Source organism: Ochotona curzoniae, unplaced genomic scaffold (genome assembly GCF_017591425.1).
Source record: "Ochotona curzoniae isolate NIBS_2020 unplaced genomic scaffold, NIBS_Ocur_1.0 scaffold_4701, whole genome shotgun sequence".
NCBI classification, from domain to species: Eukaryota; Metazoa; Chordata; class Mammalia; order Lagomorpha; family Ochotonidae; genus Ochotona; species Ochotona curzoniae.
Genome location: NW_024467122.1, coordinates 30,217,333 through 30,236,465, shown reverse-complemented (window position 1 = coordinate 30,236,465; position 19,133 = coordinate 30,217,333). Strand labels below are relative to the sequence as shown.

General features: G+C 41.3%; 1 protein-coding gene across 6 annotated transcripts in view; it reads right to left on the bottom strand.

The window, feature by feature from the left end:
- RALGAPA1 (Ral GTPase activating protein catalytic subunit alpha 1) overlaps nucleotides 1-19,133 on the bottom strand; it is a 195,868-nt gene that overhangs the window by 92,399 nt on the left and 84,336 nt on the right. For all 6 annotated transcript variants that reach the window (XM_040968824.1, XM_040968825.1, XM_040968826.1 and 3 more), the window contains 8 exons: nucleotides 18,785-18,961; nucleotides 15,964-16,116; nucleotides 12,844-13,037; nucleotides 12,508-12,606; nucleotides 11,819-11,974; nucleotides 10,461-10,589; nucleotides 4,454-4,579; nucleotides 781-839 (listed from right to left, as the gene is read on the bottom strand). In XM_040968824.1, the coding sequence (XP_040824758.1) occupies nucleotides 781-839; nucleotides 4,454-4,579; nucleotides 10,461-10,589; nucleotides 11,819-11,974; nucleotides 12,508-12,606; nucleotides 12,844-13,037; nucleotides 15,964-16,116; nucleotides 18,785-18,961 (1,093 nt within the window). The remainder of the gene's footprint in view (nucleotides 1-780; nucleotides 840-4,453; nucleotides 4,580-10,460; nucleotides 10,590-11,818; nucleotides 11,975-12,507; nucleotides 12,607-12,843; nucleotides 13,038-15,963; nucleotides 16,117-18,784; nucleotides 18,962-19,133) is intronic.

The window sequence follows — 19,133 nt, the reverse complement described above, 5'->3', positions numbered from 1 at the left end:
CATTACTTACACTCTATTAAAATCCTTATTATATATTAATCAATACTACAATATGCTTCCTTAGAGATGGATCACTTTGTATAGTAAAAATATTTTAATTCAAATGAATAAACATTCACTGGGCATCTACTACTCCGAGGTATGTCACTGAGACAATAACAAACATAACCTGGGCTTGGCATGGTACCCTAGTCGCTCAATCCTCGCCTTACTCGTGCTGGGATTCCATGTGGGCACCTGTTCACGTCCCGGCTGCTCATCCTTCCATCCAGCTCCCTGCCTGTGGCCTGGGAAAGCTGCAGAGGACAGCCCAAAGCCTTGGGACCCTGCACCCAAGTCGAAGAGCCAGAATGAACTCCTGGCTTCGGATCAGCTCAGCTCTAACCACCGAGGCCACTCGAGGAGTGAACCAGAGGACAGATCGTTCAGTTTTTTCTTCATCTCTGCCAATCTGCCTTTCCAATAAAAATAAATCTTAAAAAAGAAGTTTTAAAAATGAACATAATCTGAAGTAAAAGCAAAATGTGCTTCAATAAAATTAACTCCAGATAGTTAAAAGAGCAACCAGGATTTTTTATTTGTTTAATGAAGGTAGGTTATATTTAAACAACGAAAAAAATATAAGGTTAGTACTTAATCACTCAAACAATTTAAGTTTATGGTTCAGAGTGACTTTCCCATGTCCAAAACAATCTAGACTGTTATAATGATTCAGTCAATTCCTAAATTAACATTCTCAGTAATAGAATACTTATGGTATTTCTAGGGGTAGCTACTTACCGTGCAGGACCAGATGGCTCATCTCTTGCTGAGCTTAATACAGTTTTGACTGTAAGTTCCTAAAATAAAGGAAGAATAGTTAATAACATCAGCTAACACATCACTTATTCATTCAAAAAACATTGAGTGGTGCCAGGTACAGAAATTAAGTAGGACACTCTTTGTTCTAATGTATATACTTTTTCTATTACTGATAGAAATAGCTCATAGGAAAAAAAATCAATGAAATTTATAATCAAAAGCACATGTTTAGAAAAGAACCTTTCACGATTAGAAGTGACAAGTCACTCTTCTGCCACTGCAAGACAGATGAGCAGCACAGGATAAATAATTCAAAGTTACAAACATCTTTGAAAGAACCAGATCAATTTGTTGGTAAATTCTACCAAATTAAGTTTCAACACGAATCCTTCTCCAGTTCTTCCAAATAACAGGAGAGAACTCTTTCAAATCATTTGATGAGGTCTACATTACTCTGATACCAAAGTGAGGCAGTATTAGGGAAAAAATACAAGTCAATGTATCCGATGAAAACAAGCACAAAAATCTTCAATAAAACATCCAGAAATCAAATTCAAGAGCATACAAAGGGATAATTAACCAGGATCAAGTAAGATTTATTCCTATGATACAAAGGATGGTTAAATATGATTCCATGGACTGAATGAAGGATAAAAATCTTATATTCATTGATGAAGAAAAAACACTGGACAAATCACAGCATTCTTTCTTACAGAAGCTCTCAACAAATCAAGCAGGAAAGGAAACCAGTATCTCAAAGGAGAGTCCGCAACGGGTCACAGCTGACATCGCTGCACGGTAAGAAGCCAGACACCCTTGTCAATTCTGTACACCGCACCACAGCACTGGCAGTCACAGAAAGCACAACTAGAAAAGGCGTTTTTTAAAGAGGGGTATATCATGATTACAAGGGAAGGACTGAATTGTCTCCAAAAAAAAGCAGCCCTACTTGGCAATAGCATCCAAAACAAGTTCTTAGGAATACATTTTAACAAGCAGGTAAATGACGTCTGGATTAGAAGAAGCAATACTGTTGAAATGTGTGTTTCACCCAAAGTAATCTCATCTCCAGGGGTATAGCAAAAGGAAATCAGCATGCATCTTGGCCTTCTGGCTAAGATCAAGTGTAAAAGGAAATCAGTATGTGAATAATGGATAAAGAAAACGTGGCACACACAAGTCTTCACAATTTTTATTATAAAAAAACTACGCATGAGTTTCAATTTACATTCATTAACAAGCAATTGAAAAGCAACTGGCTGGGTCTGGTATGTAGCACAGTAGATAAAGCTGCCTGCTGCTTCCATTTCCAATTCAGCTCTCTGTTAACGACCCTGGCAGAGCGTTGGGGTCTCTGCCACTCAGGCAGGAAACTGGGATGGAGCTCCAGGCTCCTGGCTTCAACAGGGCCAGCCCAAGCTGTGGTGTCTATTAAACTGTATGGAAGATACCTGTCTCTCCCTCTGTAACTCTGCTTTTCGAACAAACAATAACAAAATAAATCTTTACAAAAAATTTTAAAAAGCAATTGGTGATGAAAAAATTTAAGCTCCTTACAAGTTACTGTCTTTGACATCTCAGCTCCCAGTCCAATGGCAGGCAGTTAACAAGTACATGGAAAATGTTAGCCTCAAGGATTTCATATGTAACCAGCCATTTCTTGGGGCCAGCTCAGGGCTGAATTGCTCATCTTCTACCTGCCAGTGCCAGCATCACATTCGGGCACTGCTTCAGGTCCCAGCTGTTTCCTGCCTGTGGCCTGGGAAAGCAGTAGAGGATGAAATGGCCCTGCTCCTGGTAGGAGACTCAGTGAGGCTTCTGGCTTTGGATCGGCTCAGCTCTGGCCAGTGCGGCCTTTTGGGCAGTGAACCAGCAGAGGAAGATCTTTCTGTCTCTCCTTCTGTTAATCTGCCTCTTCAAAAATAAATAAATAAAATCTTAAAAAAAAAAAAAAGATCCAGCAGCAAAGTAAGATCTGTTTATTTGTCCAAAACAAAGTCAATCATTAAACAAGTAATTACCAGCATGATTAATACTACAAAAAAAATCTGGATGCTATGAAGGGAAGCAACACCTCAGTCATAAACTGGCCTTCAAAGTCTCTCAGAGAAAACACATTTAAAAAAAACCGTCAGCATGACTCCTGAGGAGCTGTAATTTCACTTTTTGGGCCCACCGCGGCAACCTAGTGGTTCAATCATCGCTTTGCACACACTGGGATCCCATATGGGCACCAATTCTAATCCCTGCAGCCCCACTTCCCATCCAGCTCCCTGGTTGTGACCTAGGAAGGCAGTTGAGGACGGCCCAAAGCCTTGGGACCCTGCACACATGGGGGAGACCCAGAAGAGGCTCCTGGCTCCTGGTTTCGGAGTGGCACAGCTCCAGCTATTGTGGCTGCTTGGGGAGTGAATCAGCAGATGAAGATCTTCCTCTCCATTTCTCCTCCTCTTTGTATATCTACCTTTCTAACAAAAATAAATAAATCATATGTATATATGATTTATATATATATATAATTTCACTTTCTCAGCTCTTCTAATTCCAGGGGTTGACTTGGGTTAATTACTGTTACAGGCACAACTTCTCAGGACTACTAAACTGTTGGGCTTTGGGAACACAGGCATTCAATCAGCCATATGCCCTGACTTACCCATGCAGTTACTCCAGACCAGACAAACTTCTGGGCCCAAGGCACTTACTGCTTTGATCCTAATGAGGAGCACTTTTCACATCGCTCCTGTCTACAGTGGTCTAAGAAGTCCTGGGTCCCAGGGACTAAAATGGCTGACCACGACTTCAAGCAGCAGACTGACCTCGCTAAGAACAGAAACAGTTTTTACCACCACTTTGACTGAAAATATTGAAAAGGCTTACAAACAAGGGTGATTTAGCATATCTGCTCCTAACTGGACACAATTTTTTTTTTCTTTTATTGGAGGGTGTTTAATATCTGAGCAGAGGTGGCAGACAAGATGTCATCCGGAACACAGGGGTTCCACACTGCAGAAGCAGCTTCCTGATTCCAGCTAACTGCCTCAATGACGCTGCAAGCACTTCAGCTCCTGCCACCCACGAGGGAGATCTGCATTTCACCGCCCCAACACTGTGGGCATTTGGGGCACAGACTGGTAGTTTGAAAAGTATATCGAAGTTCCACTGGTAACTGCAGGCTGCTGTCGATTTTGCAGTGTCTACTATTCAAGCCTTTCCAGCTTCCTTAGCCCGCTCCCTAGCTTCCCACAGAACAGGATGTTCTATTACTGTGTTTCACCCTCCTCATTGAGAACTGGCAGAGGAAGACAGTCCAATCTGCAGAGTCAGCATGCCTTTCAATTCCGGAAGTCTTAGAACAGCACCGTAGTACGTGGGGCTTATCAGGCGTCGCAAATAAATGAAAAAAATCCCAAGTAGTGACACATCAGTTGGTTTAATAACAAGACAAAGGTAATAAAGCAGTTCTTAGCATAGAACACACTATCCCCCAACAACGTTCCAGCTTTGGTGTCCAGAGACCTAGCTGGGATTTTCTTTAGCTGCTAAGTGTATTAAAAAAAGAAAAAACAGAAAAAAATAATTTTATAACATGTATTTTATGGTTATCAAATCACTTCAATGCTAGAAGTTGGAATTTCAACATCTGATGTCTTACCTTAACATCTGTGAACTGAGACACGGCAATATCAGGAATGTTGGGATGGAGGGCAGGCAGCTCACAATATAAGTTGGGAAAGCAAACCAAAGATCCCAGAAGAACTTGTGCTTCCACTCTTGGTGCCTAGGGATCAGATTTTAAAAGTCTTTAAAACACATTAACTATATGAAATACATTTTACTTTATTACCCAATGCCATAACACAGGGAGAGTGTAAAACAAAATCCAAAAAGGGAAAGGGGCACAGAAAGACATAGGTTTCCATCTATGCTTTCCATGTGAAGTATTACTACTCTCAATGGACAACGGTCAAACTGTGTATCTTTCCTCAAAAATGGCTAATGAGCAGAACTCAGCCAGTCATTACCCTGGAAATAGGAATACAGCTGAGCGGCCAGCATAAAGTTACCCTAATTATAAGGAAACATACAGTAGCTTTAAAGGCAACTCACATACTGTGACATACTGGTCTAATAAGTTGATGACTTCATGTCACTGGGTTATATTCCTTAGTACCTAAGGATGAGTACAGTAAGGATGAAAATACTAACTGTATCTTCAAACTGGGCTGCAGTCTAGGTAGTCTTTCTATTCCTCTGCAAAGCAATGTCCAATATATTCAGTATACTCAAGAGCAGAATCTATGTCTAGGCTGCAGACGAAAGGAGCTTTCCATTGTTTTTCTCTATCTTTATTAAATCACTTATGAAACAGCAGCACTGAATGTTTCTTCTAGTCTGTCTCCTTGTATTCCCAGTAAAAATCAACATCTACCTAATACTGCTTTATTTACTGAAATACCTACGAACGTTTCATAATACTTAGCAGAATGCAAAACTCAAACCCAGGAGAAATGTAATACTTCTAGTTACATAGATCAGGAACCAGGTTCCACATTTCATCTTACTAAGTGTTATTCCTAGAGGAAATGCAGTAATAGTCTACTATGTCAATTTCAACAACTCATTTCTAGAGTGAAAAATAACAGATTTACAGATGCAAAATAGCAGTATAAAGAAGCAGAATAAGCTTGCAAACATCACCTCAATTAAAAAACTACCCTAATAAGGAGCAGGTGTTTGGTCTAGTGGCTAAGGCATCCTCCACAGTCCATCCTAGCATGGCCTAGGCACGCCATTCACTCGGGTACCCAGCCCAGCTCCTTCTTTAGCTTCCTGATCATGCACGCTCCGGGGAGGCAGCAGTGACGGTGTGCCCATGCTACACACGGGGACACCCAAACTGCATTTCTGCCTCATCTCTCCCACTCTTGGGAGAGGAACCAGCTGATGGGAGCTTTCGCACTCTCTCTGCCTTTCAAATAACATAAAATATACAGTTCAAAGTAGTTTTTAATAAAAAGTTATTACATAAAAACTTCTTATAAAAAGATTCTTTTTTGAGAATCAGATACACAAAGAGGAGGAGAAATGGAGAGGAAAATCTTCCATCCAATGATTCATTCCCCAAGCAGCCACAATGGCTGGAGCTGAGCTGAACTGAAGCCGAGAGCCTGGAGCCTCTTCTCGGTTTCCCACAGGGGTGCAGGGAACCAAGGTTTTGAACCGCCCTCAGCTGCTTTCCCAGATCACAAGCAGGGAGCTGGATGTCAAATGGGGCTGTCGGGATTAGAACTGGCATCCATATGAGATCCCAGCACATTCAAGGCAAGGACGTTAGCCACTAGGCTATCACACCAGGCTCTCCCATAAAAATTTAATTGATAGGCATGGGCATTTGGTGTGGTCGTTTAGGCATTGCTTGGATTTCCAGCATCACACATCCCTGTGTCTAGACTTGAGTCCCCGGTTCTACCCCAATTCCAAGCTCCTGCTGGTGTTCACCTGGGAGGCAGCAGGTGATTTGCCCAGTAGGTGGGTCCCCACCATCCTTATAGATCAATTGAGTTCCTGGAACCCCCCAATCTGGACATTTGGGGAGCACATTAGCACACAAGGGCTCTCTAACTACCCATGCCTCTTGTTTCTCTGCCTTTCAAAAAAATAAACATTTTTTTTTAAACACTGGCAATTTTTTCTGTAAAGATCAATGAAGTATGAGGAAACCCATGGGGACAAGATCTGGAATGTGACTGTAATTAAAGGCAAGAGCAAGTCTATTACTGTATGATCTACCTAAGGAAGGAAAATATTAGCAGAAGGAACTTAATGCACTAGATCTAAAATGGGAACCTGAAGGACAAGATTTGGACTTTATTTCAGCAACGCCATCAGATGAAGGGATTACTGTAACCTTACAATGGTGATGTATCAGGTTTAACTTCTGAAATGATATGGCTTTCTCTACAGCCCTTTTCCGTTAAATGTTCTGTTCTTATAGATGGATCAGACAACACAGAAAGTAACTATTTTCTGAATTTTCCAAGATGTTACCTAGTTAATATCTTTCTAGATACATGGAAGTGAAGTCAATTAGACAAAAGGATGCCTTAGGATAGTAGAGCAAAACTTTGAGAACACCTGCAGAAAATGGGATGATTAGTCATCTTGAAGAACCTGGCGCACTGAACAGGCAGTTTACTCAGCATATTAATAGAAAGTGACTTTAGTTGATCTAATGGTGTCCTCTGAGTTCTATCAAATTTTGCCCAAGTCCATGAGATTGATAATATGTACATGTAGTAATAGTCTAATAACCTTGTAATTTGTTCAGCACTTTTGATTTGTCCTCCACTTAATTTACTCATATACTAATATACAGTTTTATCAAAACATATTGCATCATCTCTAAAAAAAATGTGATGTTTAAATAATATTCTCATCTATTCCAGACACTTCAAAATATAACCTATAGCAGTGCTTCTCAATCTTTAATTAGTGACATTATCAACCATTGGGAACAGAGTTAAGAATGCAGGTAGTGACTCAGTAGGTCTGGGATTCTGCATTGCGAGTAAAAGACCAGCTGGTGGTAAATGTTTTTGGTGTGCAAAACACACTTCGGGTATCAAGGACCTTTAAGATACTTTTTGGGAACTAAGACTTGTGGTGCCTCACATTAAGTTGCTGCCTGCAATGCTGGCATACCACATGAGCACACGTTGAAGTCGTGGCTGCTCCACTTCAGCTCTGGCTCCCTGCTGCTGCTCCTGGGAAGGCTGCAGCAGATGGTCTTAGTGCTTGGGCCCTACCACCCACGTGAGAAGCATGGCTGCAGTGCAAGGCTCCTGGATTCAGCATGGTGCAGCCCCAGTCACTGTAGTTCACTGGAGAGTAAACCAGCAGATATAAGAGCTTTCTCCCTCTCCATCTTCCAAATAAATAAATATATCTTTTTTTTTGTTCAGTGTTTTCCTGTTCTTTCTGAACAGGATATTCTTGTGGATTAACTAGTCTCTAAACAAATTATATATCATTCTCTCTACATATTTTACTCACTTTCATTAAGTCCCCATGATCTCCATTCTTACTACTAATCTTTCAGGTCTACACACAATCTTTAAGTCTACACATATTTTTCTAACGAATCTGACATGATTTCCTAAAACAAATAAGCTTTCTGTTTTCTATGAATCACCAAATCATTTAAGAAATTCTTATACTATATATTTATTATACTGTATAATGTCCTAATGATACCACAGATAAAGAAACTGAGGAATTAAGTAACTTGCCCAAGATCACACTTGGTTAGTGGCAGGTCGGAGATCTGAACTCAGGTTGGCTCTGAGCTTCCACACTTTTAACCACTATGCTAATATGCTTCCTCTTACAGTGGTGCCTATTTAATGCTCTACATTCTATAGTTGTGCAACTTTTCCATCCCTAGTCCCCACCTGCTAGTCTGCAAATAATATGCTCCTTGAGCATAAAATATACTTAATTTATTCCATCTTTCTTTGTATTACAGCAAAGGGAACACTTTGCACATAAAAGGAATGACATTTAATAATCATAAAGAACTCAGCACAAAGCTGAAGAGAGACTAGGCTCTGGATGTCTTACATTCAAGCAATAAGCATCTCAGAGGGGCATATGGCCAAGCAGCTAGGACCCAGTTTGACTTCCACAGCCCACATTATACTGCCTGGGTTTGTGCTGATTCTGGCTTCCTGTTAATACACGAACGTTAATGCTGTCCTGGGTCCCTGGCGTCCACTGGCCATCCATGACTGAGTTTTTGGCCCCTGTTTTTGGTTGGCCCAGCCCAGGCTGCTGTAGGAATTTGAAGAGCAAACCAGCAGATAGAAGATTTGCCTTTTCAGCCCGGCGCGATGGCACAGTGGTTAAGGTCCTCGCCTTGCACGCCCGGGATCCCATATGGGTGCCGGTCTAATCCCGGCGGCCCCGCTTCCCATCCACCTCCCTGCCTGTGGCCTGGGACAGCAGTCGAGGACCGCCCAAAGCTTTGGGACCCTGCACCCGCGTGGGAGACCTAGAAGAGGCTCCTGGCTTTGGATCGGCATAGCATTGGCCGTTGTGCTCACTTGGGGAGTGAACCATTGGACGGAAGATCTTCCTCTCTATCTCTCCTGTCTGTATATCTGCCTTTCCAATAAAAATAAAATAAATCTTTAAAAAAAAAAAAGATTTGCCTTTTTCTAGGTCTGTCCGCCTTGTAAAGAACAAAAATTTCTCTGATTCTCAGAGAATCAGAGAAATGGAGTTAGAAATCTATTTGTAAACACAAGTTTTTCTATTCTTTATTTGCATATTTCTTCTTAGCAGCAACAGCTAGTTTTGTAGTTTTAAAAAACTTCTGCAGGGCAATGTTTCTCAGCTTTTTAATTTCTGGCCACACCTACCCCCCGACTGATAGAGGCAATGGTTTGGACAGTGTCTAACATGCACCTTACAATGTCTCAAACAGAACTTCTCACTCACTGTTGGCTATTTACAGTGTATAAGTGACATGTTCTATGCTAACTTGATTTGTAAGTTATATGCTACACAAGAAATATTCTCTCTCAAACGCCCTTAATTTTTTCCAGTAGACATTAGTCATTTCTCTTTCAAACTTTGCTCCAGAGTGGTCTTTCCAAACAGAGATTTGATTATGTCACTCTTTGCTCTAAATTCTGCAATGGTTATGCCCTTTCCTTCGTCAAGATAAAATGTGGTAACATTGTGAACGCAGCTACTGCTTCTGCAGCTCACCTCTGCCAACTACATTGGAACCTATTGCATCTATATGGATTTCCTTGGCGTTGTCCTACAGTTCTACAGACTACAGAAAAAAATCTCCACACATAGTTAGCTTTGACTTTACTCCCAGGACACATTTCTGGGTTACTGCATTGCTTTCTTTCTTCCTTTTTTAAAATTAGAAAACAACTAAATATGTTCAAAGAATATAAAGTGAGGATTTGAAATATTTTCACATTATGTACTGATTACTCTATATTCCCTTTTGCTACCAAGTTCATTGCTTTTTCCTTGCCTGCCTTCCTTCCTCTGGTTAAGATTTCCTCTCTTTGAAGATCTGCTTTGGGGTAGGTGATGTGGCACAGCATGTTATGACATTATGTTGTGCCAGTTCCAATCCTGGCTACTCTGCTTCCAACCCAGCTTCCTGCTGACTCATCTTGCAGGGTTGGATGGCAGGAAGGCGCCTGGAGCAGATGAAAGCTTCAAGGGCTTGGGCCCCTGTTACTCATGCGGGAGACCCAGATGGGGTCCTGAGCTCTGTCCTGGCCCAGCCCTGGCTCCTGTGGGCACCTATGGAGCAAACCAGCAGGCGAAGGAGCTGTCTCTGTCACTTCTGCCTTTTAAGCAGGTAAAAACAAAACACAACAAATTGTTTGCTTATCACATGTAACCCATTTTCATAGCTCCTGAATCCATACATCAACTAATTTCAGACATTTCTCAACGCTTTTTTCTTTATGCTTTTTAATGTGGGAGAATCAATTTTAATTAAGCTAAATTTCCTTGAACATCAGTTTGTTATATTTTATTAGCAACAGCTCTTCCTCTGTTGCTTTGTGGATACCTGGTTAAAAGAAGCTTTTGATTATGATGCCGAAAAGGAAACAAAAACTTACATTGAGGAAAGCTGACGAAGCCACTCTACCAGCCGCTACAATAAAATCCATAATAAGCATTGTGGCACCAGGCAAGCCAAGTGAAAAAAACTGAGGTGAGCAGTGCTTGATGATTGTATTGACAATATCCTTGGAAATAGGCGAGAGGGGGTAAGACAGAATATCAGACATGTAATCTTCGCTATCAGCTAATCAATATTCTTAAAATAGGCAATATATGGAATAAAAAAGGTAATTACTACACATCGACTGATTGGCAACACTAATTTTCATTTTTCCAAATAATCCATGCTTTGTATGATACTCTGTATACTCTTATAACTCGTCTGTTTTCTGTAAGTAACAAGCGTGTTTTTCACACTTCAGAGGGCTAAAAATTTAAGGCCACCCATTTTGAAAGTGGACTGCCGAGTAGTTTTTCGTCCCACCTGTCTGTCTCCAGTGATAATGTCTCTGAAGCCACGTGATCTGCTGTATGGTAATGGAAAGATTCTATCAGATAAATTAAATTGTATTTAGCCTCAGAAGTCTAAACACAGGTTCCTTTGAGAGATTATTCATAGCTTGGTTTTTCACTCACTTTCTCTTTGGTTATGTTTCTCAATCTGGCTTATCTGAAACAGAGGCTTTCTATTTCTAGTAATGAGGGCTGTTAGCTTATTTGATGTGTTCATAAGGCAGAACACTAAATAAGCTTCAAATAAGTGCAACAATATTTTTTCATTTTTTAGATATAATTATCACTTTTACATCAATTTAATATACTCTAAAATGACCTGCAAATGAATTCTATACATATTAGGACAAATATATATATTTACTTATTTGCTACATTTTAAATTTTATAGCCAAGGTCAAGAACACATGAACTAATGTTCTAATTAAGAGCTATGATTTTTTCAATGACTGTGAATGATCAAATATGCCAAGCCAGTGTCACTATGTCAACCCAATCAATGACAGTAAGAAAAGGCGACATGTGGAGTTTCACACTGAAATGAACTTCTGGACACACCAGGACAAGAAGCAAATCCACAGGCCTGAAGCATCATCAAGCAACACTTACAAAATGCCTTAGAAGAACAGTGGAACACTAAAAGAAAGATGGTGTCAACTGAAGCAATGGATTTAATTGCTTCCAAAAACACAATAATTGGTTTAAAGTGAGTGGAACAGTCAAATCAACCTATGATTTCAGGAGCTTGTTTATCAACTACGTTGCATAACAAAAAAGGACATGAAAACAAAGCCAAATAAAGGGGACAGTTTTATCACTACACCTTCAAAACAAAGAGTTAAGTATATCAAGATGTAAAGATAAACTGATAAAACAAGTTTTTAGAAGTATATCCACTTACCTGATCGATATGAAGTAACCCACAGTGCATTATATTGTAGAAATGTGTCAGAAAATCTCTATTTGGAGACACATCTTGTCTTCTTTTCATCGTGTTACAAATAAGTTTGTAAGCATGTAGCTTACCTTGCTTGTATTTATCAGTCAACATGGTTGCCTAAAATTGAGATCAGTTTTAATACTGAAAAACCAAGCAATGTTCAGTAAACACTTAAACGATACAGCAAGTATTATATTTGTTTTCATGGAATTCTACCCTGATCCATCTTCTGTAAGAAACCAAAACTCAGGACTACTGAAACTTTTTACCAACCAACAGAATGTAGATCTGAATAAGCACAAATTGTTTCACTTAAGAAAATGTTCCAATTGCTGCAAAGGTATTTAATCTCTAAAGGCACAGTGCATTATTTTGTGATATAAACTTAAGCCTATATCTCACTTACCTATAAAGAAATTTTATACCTATTGTTTCATTTCCTAAGCAAACAAACGTGATGCGTCCTGTGTAACAATTTTGCCATGTGCTCTCTCTTTTCTCCACAAAATGCCTAGTAACTTAAGAATACTAGCGAAAAATTTTAAGTGCTCTGGGAGCGTATACAACTCCCAAAATTTCTATCCAATGTTTTAGACTTGTTTGCTAAATTTTAAAATGATAAACAGAAACACCTTACACTGGAAGCTTACCTTGAAGAGCCAAGGTGTAAGAATCCTCAGTGGAGGGATCAGAACCGGTGGCGAAGGCGAGGTGAGGTTATCAGTGGAGATGCCGAGGTTATCTCTGATCTGTAATCGGCAAATGAAAGGTAACAAACCTATGAAAACTGTTTGCTCTCCCTGTTTGCTTCAACCTCAAGTTGAAATCCAGTTTCTACCACTAACTAGAGAATGAACTACATTTACATGACTTCACTGTGCTTCCTCCCAGTCCATCAGAGCACATGTGTCAACACACAGACTCTTCTATCTCTTACTACTCGTTTTTTCCTGTCCTTATTTGTTAATGTCTTTTTTTTTTTTTACCTTGGCCAGATTTTGCCACAGTTCACAGAGGTAATCAAATACTTGAGCGTGTATTTCAGGATCCATGATAGAATTGACATCGCCCAGAATGCCTAGCATTCTCCTCCACATTACAGTAGCAACGTCAGCATGCCATCCGGTGAGGGTCCCCCCCGCCATCACACTGCAACATTCAGATGGAAATTCACTGATTTCTATAGGGGAAAAAAAAAACAGTATGACAGTGTCAAGTCATTTTTCAGAAAATTAACAAACAGCAAAAAATCCAAGAACCAACTTAAATGAATAATTTAAAATATCTGCAAAAGTCAACAGAAGAGATGCCAGTGTACATTAGTGTCAATAACCTCCGACAAGGTCAAGGTCTCTGACTACTGAATTCTTCACTAGGGCAATAATTACATTCATCTTATCATAGGACACATACTCTGAAGTATTTGGGTATGAAAGGTCTGGTACTTAAAATTCACTCTTAAATGGCTCAAAAAAAGGATATAAGAAAGAATTTTTGTGCACATATGGATGCTTATCTATTTATAGACTCAAGTGGCAAAAGATGAACTAGTGAATTTGTCAAGAGTTTATGGTTGTTCATTGTTCTACCTTTGTAGCTTTTTTCTTTGAAATTGTATCCAAATGTTAGGGGAAAATTATTTAAAAAAAAAAAAAAAAAACTATGGGAAAGGAGCCAATGTGGTGACATAACAGGCCATAACTCTCTGCCCAAGGAGCCATCAATCCTTATTGGTGCCAGTTCTAGACTAAGCTGCTCTGCCTCTGCTGCAGCTCCCTGCCAACGGCCTGGGAAGCAGTGGAGAATGGCCCAACTTCTTAGGTCCCTGGACCCATACGGGAGTCCCAGAAGCACTTCCGATTCCCAGCCTCAAAAAAGGCCCCCCGTTACGGTCATGGTGGATATTTCTAGAGTAAACCAGCAGATGGAAGACTCTGTCATTTCCTTTGTCTGTTAACTCTTTAAAGTAAAATACAATAAATCTTAATTTCTTTTTTTAAAACCATGAGCCAAATGCAGGAAAATAAAAAAGGTCAAAAATAACCCACAAACCGGAATATTAGGGATATGTGATTGCAAAGTAATTCCATGTCAAAGAATGGCCCCACTTTAAAAGCCCTGCCATTAGAGTTCGAGAGTTTGGGGTCCGGCGTGATAGCGTTTGTGGTTAAGGTCCTCGCCTTGAACGCGCCCGGGATCCCATATGGGTGCTGGTTCTAGTCCCGGCGGCTCTACTTCGCATCCAACTCCCTGCTTGTGGCCTGGGAGGGCAGTCGAGGATGACCCAAGGCCTTGGGACCCTGCACCCGCGTAGGAGACCTGGAAAGAGGTTCCTGGCTCCTGGTTTTGGCTCAGCACAGTTGCAGCCACTTGGGGAGTAAATCAACAGACAAAAGATCTTCCTCTCTGTCTTTCCTCCTCTCTGTACAACTGCCTTTCCAATAAAATAAATCTTAAAAAAAAAAAGAAAAGAGTTGGAGAGTTTTTCCTTTGGTCAGAGAGTAAAGGTGCTGCAGTACTAATGAAAACAAGCTTTTCATATTATTCACTGCAGTTACTTCATCAACTATACCTGACTGAAGTCGCTGGCATATCTACAAAACGTCTTTCTGGTGCTTGTTACATCACAGACAATTCAGAGTAAAAAATTTTTCTTAAAATGTAGCTTCTAAACTTCCCAATTCACTTTTTAATATTTACATAAAAATAGAAAAACTTTCATTTAGATCATTTACATTTTACTTATATTTGCTAGTACTCTTGCAGAATCAAAATCATTAGAAACACTGAAGCTTGCTTAACCAGTGATAATGCTACTATCAGGGATAACACCAAGAATGATAATGCTGGGACCAGTGCTGTGGCACAGGGTGTTACACCTCCGCCTGTAGTGTATCCCATAGGGGTACATCCCATATGAGTGTTCATTTGATTCCTGGCTATTTCACTTCAGATCAAGCCCTGTTACTATGCCCGGGAAGGTGGCAGAGGATGGCCCACATATGTGGGCCCATGCAACCAAATGGCAGACCCAGAGGAAACTCTGAGCTCATGGCTTCAGAATGGCCGAGCTCAGGCCATTTGCAACTATTTGGGGAATGAAGCTGTAGATTAAGGCCTTCTCTGTCTCTGCTGCTTTCTCTGTAAAGATGCATTTTAAATAAAAATAAATGAATCTTAAAAACAAAACAAAACAAAAAAAGCGATGCCAGGGCTAGCAGGGCCAGCGCTGTGGCATAGCGTGTTAATCTGCAATCTGCAATGCTGGTATCCTACACGGGCTCCAGTTCCCATTCTGGCTGTTCCACTCCAGCTCCCTGATAATGGGCTAGGAAAAGCAGTGGAAGTGGCCCCAGTGTTTGGGTCCTTGCCACCCACATGAGACTCCGGAAGAAGCTCCTGGCTCAGGTGTGCTTCAGTCCCAGCCACTGTGGCCATTTGGGGAGTGAACCAGCACATGGAAAATCTCGATCTTTTCCTCTCTATGTATCTCTAACTTTCAAATAAGTCTATTAAAAAGAAAAAAAAAATAAAGAATTCCAGTGCCAAGCACGCACTGTCTAGCAGTCAAGGCACCCACATGCTATAGCTACAAGCTGGGGCCTGCTGCCTGGCTCCGGCTCCGACTCCTGACTGCAGCTTCCTGCCAGCACAGCCGCTGGGAGGCAGACATCCTCCCTCACATGACTGAGCTCCTGAAACCTGCAGGGCGGAACAGAACTGATTTCCAGCCTTAGAGCTTTGGCTACACCCAGCTCTACTCACTGCTGGGCATTTGGGAGTCAACTGCCAAGCAGGTGCACTCTCCTAAATGCGTAAAGATTAGAACTAATTATCGCGTGTACTGGTTAGCCCTTGCTTTAGGAACAAGCAATAAAGCAAGCACTAACTGAAAGATTGTGATCAACTATTACAAAACAAGTCAAAATTAGGGTACAAATTTCTTTGAGCAAGAAAAAGAATGTTAGAGCAACACATTTCCAAAAGATCTATGAATGTCTAGATTTATGGGCATCATATATATAATCAAACTTAAGATGCCTTATTTAAGATTTCCTGATACTAATGCCTCGAATCATAGCCCAGAGCCGATTTCCAAACATTGCCTAGGTCATCCGGCGTCTGCAGGACTGAGTGGTGGAGCTTCTCGTCAAGCTGCAGGTCCTTCTGCTCCAGGGGATCCATGTGCAGGGCCGAGGGAGAAGGCGTCTGCGACCGGGACCCCAGGGCCGAGGGCACTGGCGAGGCACTCTCTGAACCTGTGAACACAATGCCAGAAAGTTCACACTGGAGCCTCGTTAGACCCTACCTAGGACGCAATGCTGAAAATCCTCACAAACCAGAGAGTAAACGAAACAACCAAAGACACAGATTCCTAATTGGCAAACGAGGTCACTGAGGTGTCGGATAAGCTGTGTACCTAGCCTCAATGCGTGCGTCTCACGGCACTAGCCTGGAGTTAGAACTTGACACACTGAGCACAGCAGGCGTCGGGGACAGGAGTCTCACTCCCACTTCCTGGTGCAACCACAGAAGCTCTGCTCTGCTACCTTACTTACTACAGACCTGAGGCAATTCTCTCCTGGCCCCTGTGGTGCCACTGTGACTGCTAGCTTGGTTTCCAGTGGACCCAAGCCTCCAGCTGACAGTGGATCCCTCTCCTTGGTCATTCTTCCCAATTCACGCTGCGTAAGGCAGCAAAGAGAACTAAAAATCTAAGTGGGGTCAGCATGTGGCGTAACAGGTTAAGATGCCTCCTGCGGTGTTGAAATCCCAAATGATTACTGGTTTGAGTCTCAGCTGTTCCACTTCTGTTTCAGCTCCCTGCTAATCTACCCAGGGAAACAGCAGATGATGGACTCGGTGCTTGGGCCTCTGCACCCACATAGAAACTTGGAAGATGCTCCAGGTTCCTGGTTTTGGCACGCCACAGCCCTGGGAAGTGCATCCACTTGGGAAGTGAAATCAGTGGATGGAAGACCTCTCTGTATCTCCTTCCTTCTCTGTAACTCAGCCTTTCAAATAAAACAGTTGTTTGTACACCTATTTTTATTTTAATCTAACTTAATCTCACCAATCTGTTAAAATCCTTCAATGGTTCCTCCTCGGCTTTAGCATAAGGCCAAATGTCTTAACATAGTTTTTATATCTTGCAACTTTCTTACTTCTCCCCCTTCCATCAAGACATTTTTTTTCATTCCACTACAGGATATAAACCTCTTATATTTTCAATTAATCATACGTTCGGCAATGTTTACCCACTCATCAGTTCATGGACATTTAGGTTGTTCTCCAGTTTTAGTTACTGCCATGAACTTGTACAGGTAACTATCAAAGGGAAGCATCTAGGAACAGGCATGTGGTAAGTGTGTGTTTAACTTGAAAAAATATTGTGTCTCCATAGCGGTTTCAGTCTTTTCCACTTCTAGTAACAACACACAACATGAAATTTCCAATTGTTCCATACCATTCTCAACACTTTTAATACTCAGTGTTTTTAACTCCAGGTGTTTAATATGTGTAATGTTATCTCATTGTGTTTTCATTTGCATTCTTTGATCACTAGTAATGTTGCATACTTTCTTCATTTACAGTTTTTCAAAGAACTACAGTAAACATTGCTCATTATGAAATAAGAACCTTCTTTGATCCTTATCTAAGTAATTTGGCTTTTTATAAGGTTTTATTTATTTTTATTGAAAGGGGGAACAGCAGTAAAACAGAGAGGAGGGGAGAGTAGGTGGGGACCAGAGGCAGGCAGACACACCTTCCATCAGTTGCCTTACTCCCTCACATGGCTGCAAGACCAGCAGCTGTCCCGGCTGAAGCCAGGAGACCAGGATTCTTCCTGTGCAGCCCCTATGGGTGGCAGGAGGTGGCACTGCAGGTGCCCGGGCAGCATCTGGACTGCTGTACCACAATGCCTGCCTCTGAGTAGTTCAAACCCTGTGATGAAGGCCTGCTGACCTAACCCAACTGGTCTCTGTCCTTCATTCAAGCCCTGTTCCCTGATGGAGCAGGCTAAAACCCCTACTGTTTGGGAAGTAGGAGGCAGGAAATGAAAATACAAGAATGGGCTCTTGCTTATCTAGTATTTCCCCAATTTCATTTCATTCATCTGGATTGGCTACAAAACATGCCTAATTCCAGGAGGCAGAGATCACTGCTCTGGTCATGTGTGTTCCAGCCAAACACAGGACAGCAAAATCACCCAACTGATATTGAAGCAGGAATGGATAACAACCTCTCCAAGTCTCACGTAGGCAGAAACTACAGCTGGCTCATGCAGCTGATCACCCAGAACTAGGATCCACTAACTTCTCAGGCTCACTCTGGTCACTGCACTAACCTTTTAATAAACATAACTGACTGCTTCCCAACTCCATCTGCTGTATTCATGGTTGGGTTTAACTGATTGTATGCACACCCTGGAAGGCAACAGGTACTGGTGCAAGTATTTCACAGTCCCTGCCACCCAAACGGGAGATGTGCAGTGACTTCTGGGCACCTGGCTTTGGCCTGGCACAACCTGGCAAGTTGAGGCAATCAGGGAGTAAATCAGCTCATCAAAGACCTCCCTCTGTCTCCTTGCCTTTCCAATACAGTAACATAAACAATAAATTTAAAATGCTACAGCTATATTTTTTTAGTACTTAAAATGGTTTTGCCAGTTACTAAAAAAGGTAACTGTGGAAAATGCTTTATCATACGTACATGCAGAATTCTGCAAATACTATTGAGTTCACAGACTCCGCTGAGGCTTATGCACATGACGTAGACTCAAAACACTGTTAAATTTTATTTTCCCTTCTGCTATACAATAAAGATGAGTGGAAAAAAATAGCGGTAATACTTAAAATTATACTTAGGTTCTCTGGAACATGTGAAAAAGACACTGAAGGAATACATTCCATTAGATAGCTTTACCAGTAACAGTTGCCACTTCAGCCGAGAAAGCTTGCTGGTTAAGGCTGTTTGTTTCAGAATCTATGTGAAGTGTGGTCAGACTGGCTACTTCCTGCTCTTCAGCACTCTGAGGATGGCCAGAACCTGAATCCACATCAGTGGAGGATGCAATCCCAGTGTCGGCTCCGAAGCCAAAATCTGGAGAGAGAAGATATGCTATAGCATTTGACTCTCAATCACAAAAGACATACGTACAAAACAGGCACAACTAAATCAGCAAAATCATCAAATGCCAATATACTCCCTAAATAGATTATATCTAAGTATTACTCAAGCCAAGTATCAGGCTAACACAACGAGGATTACAAAT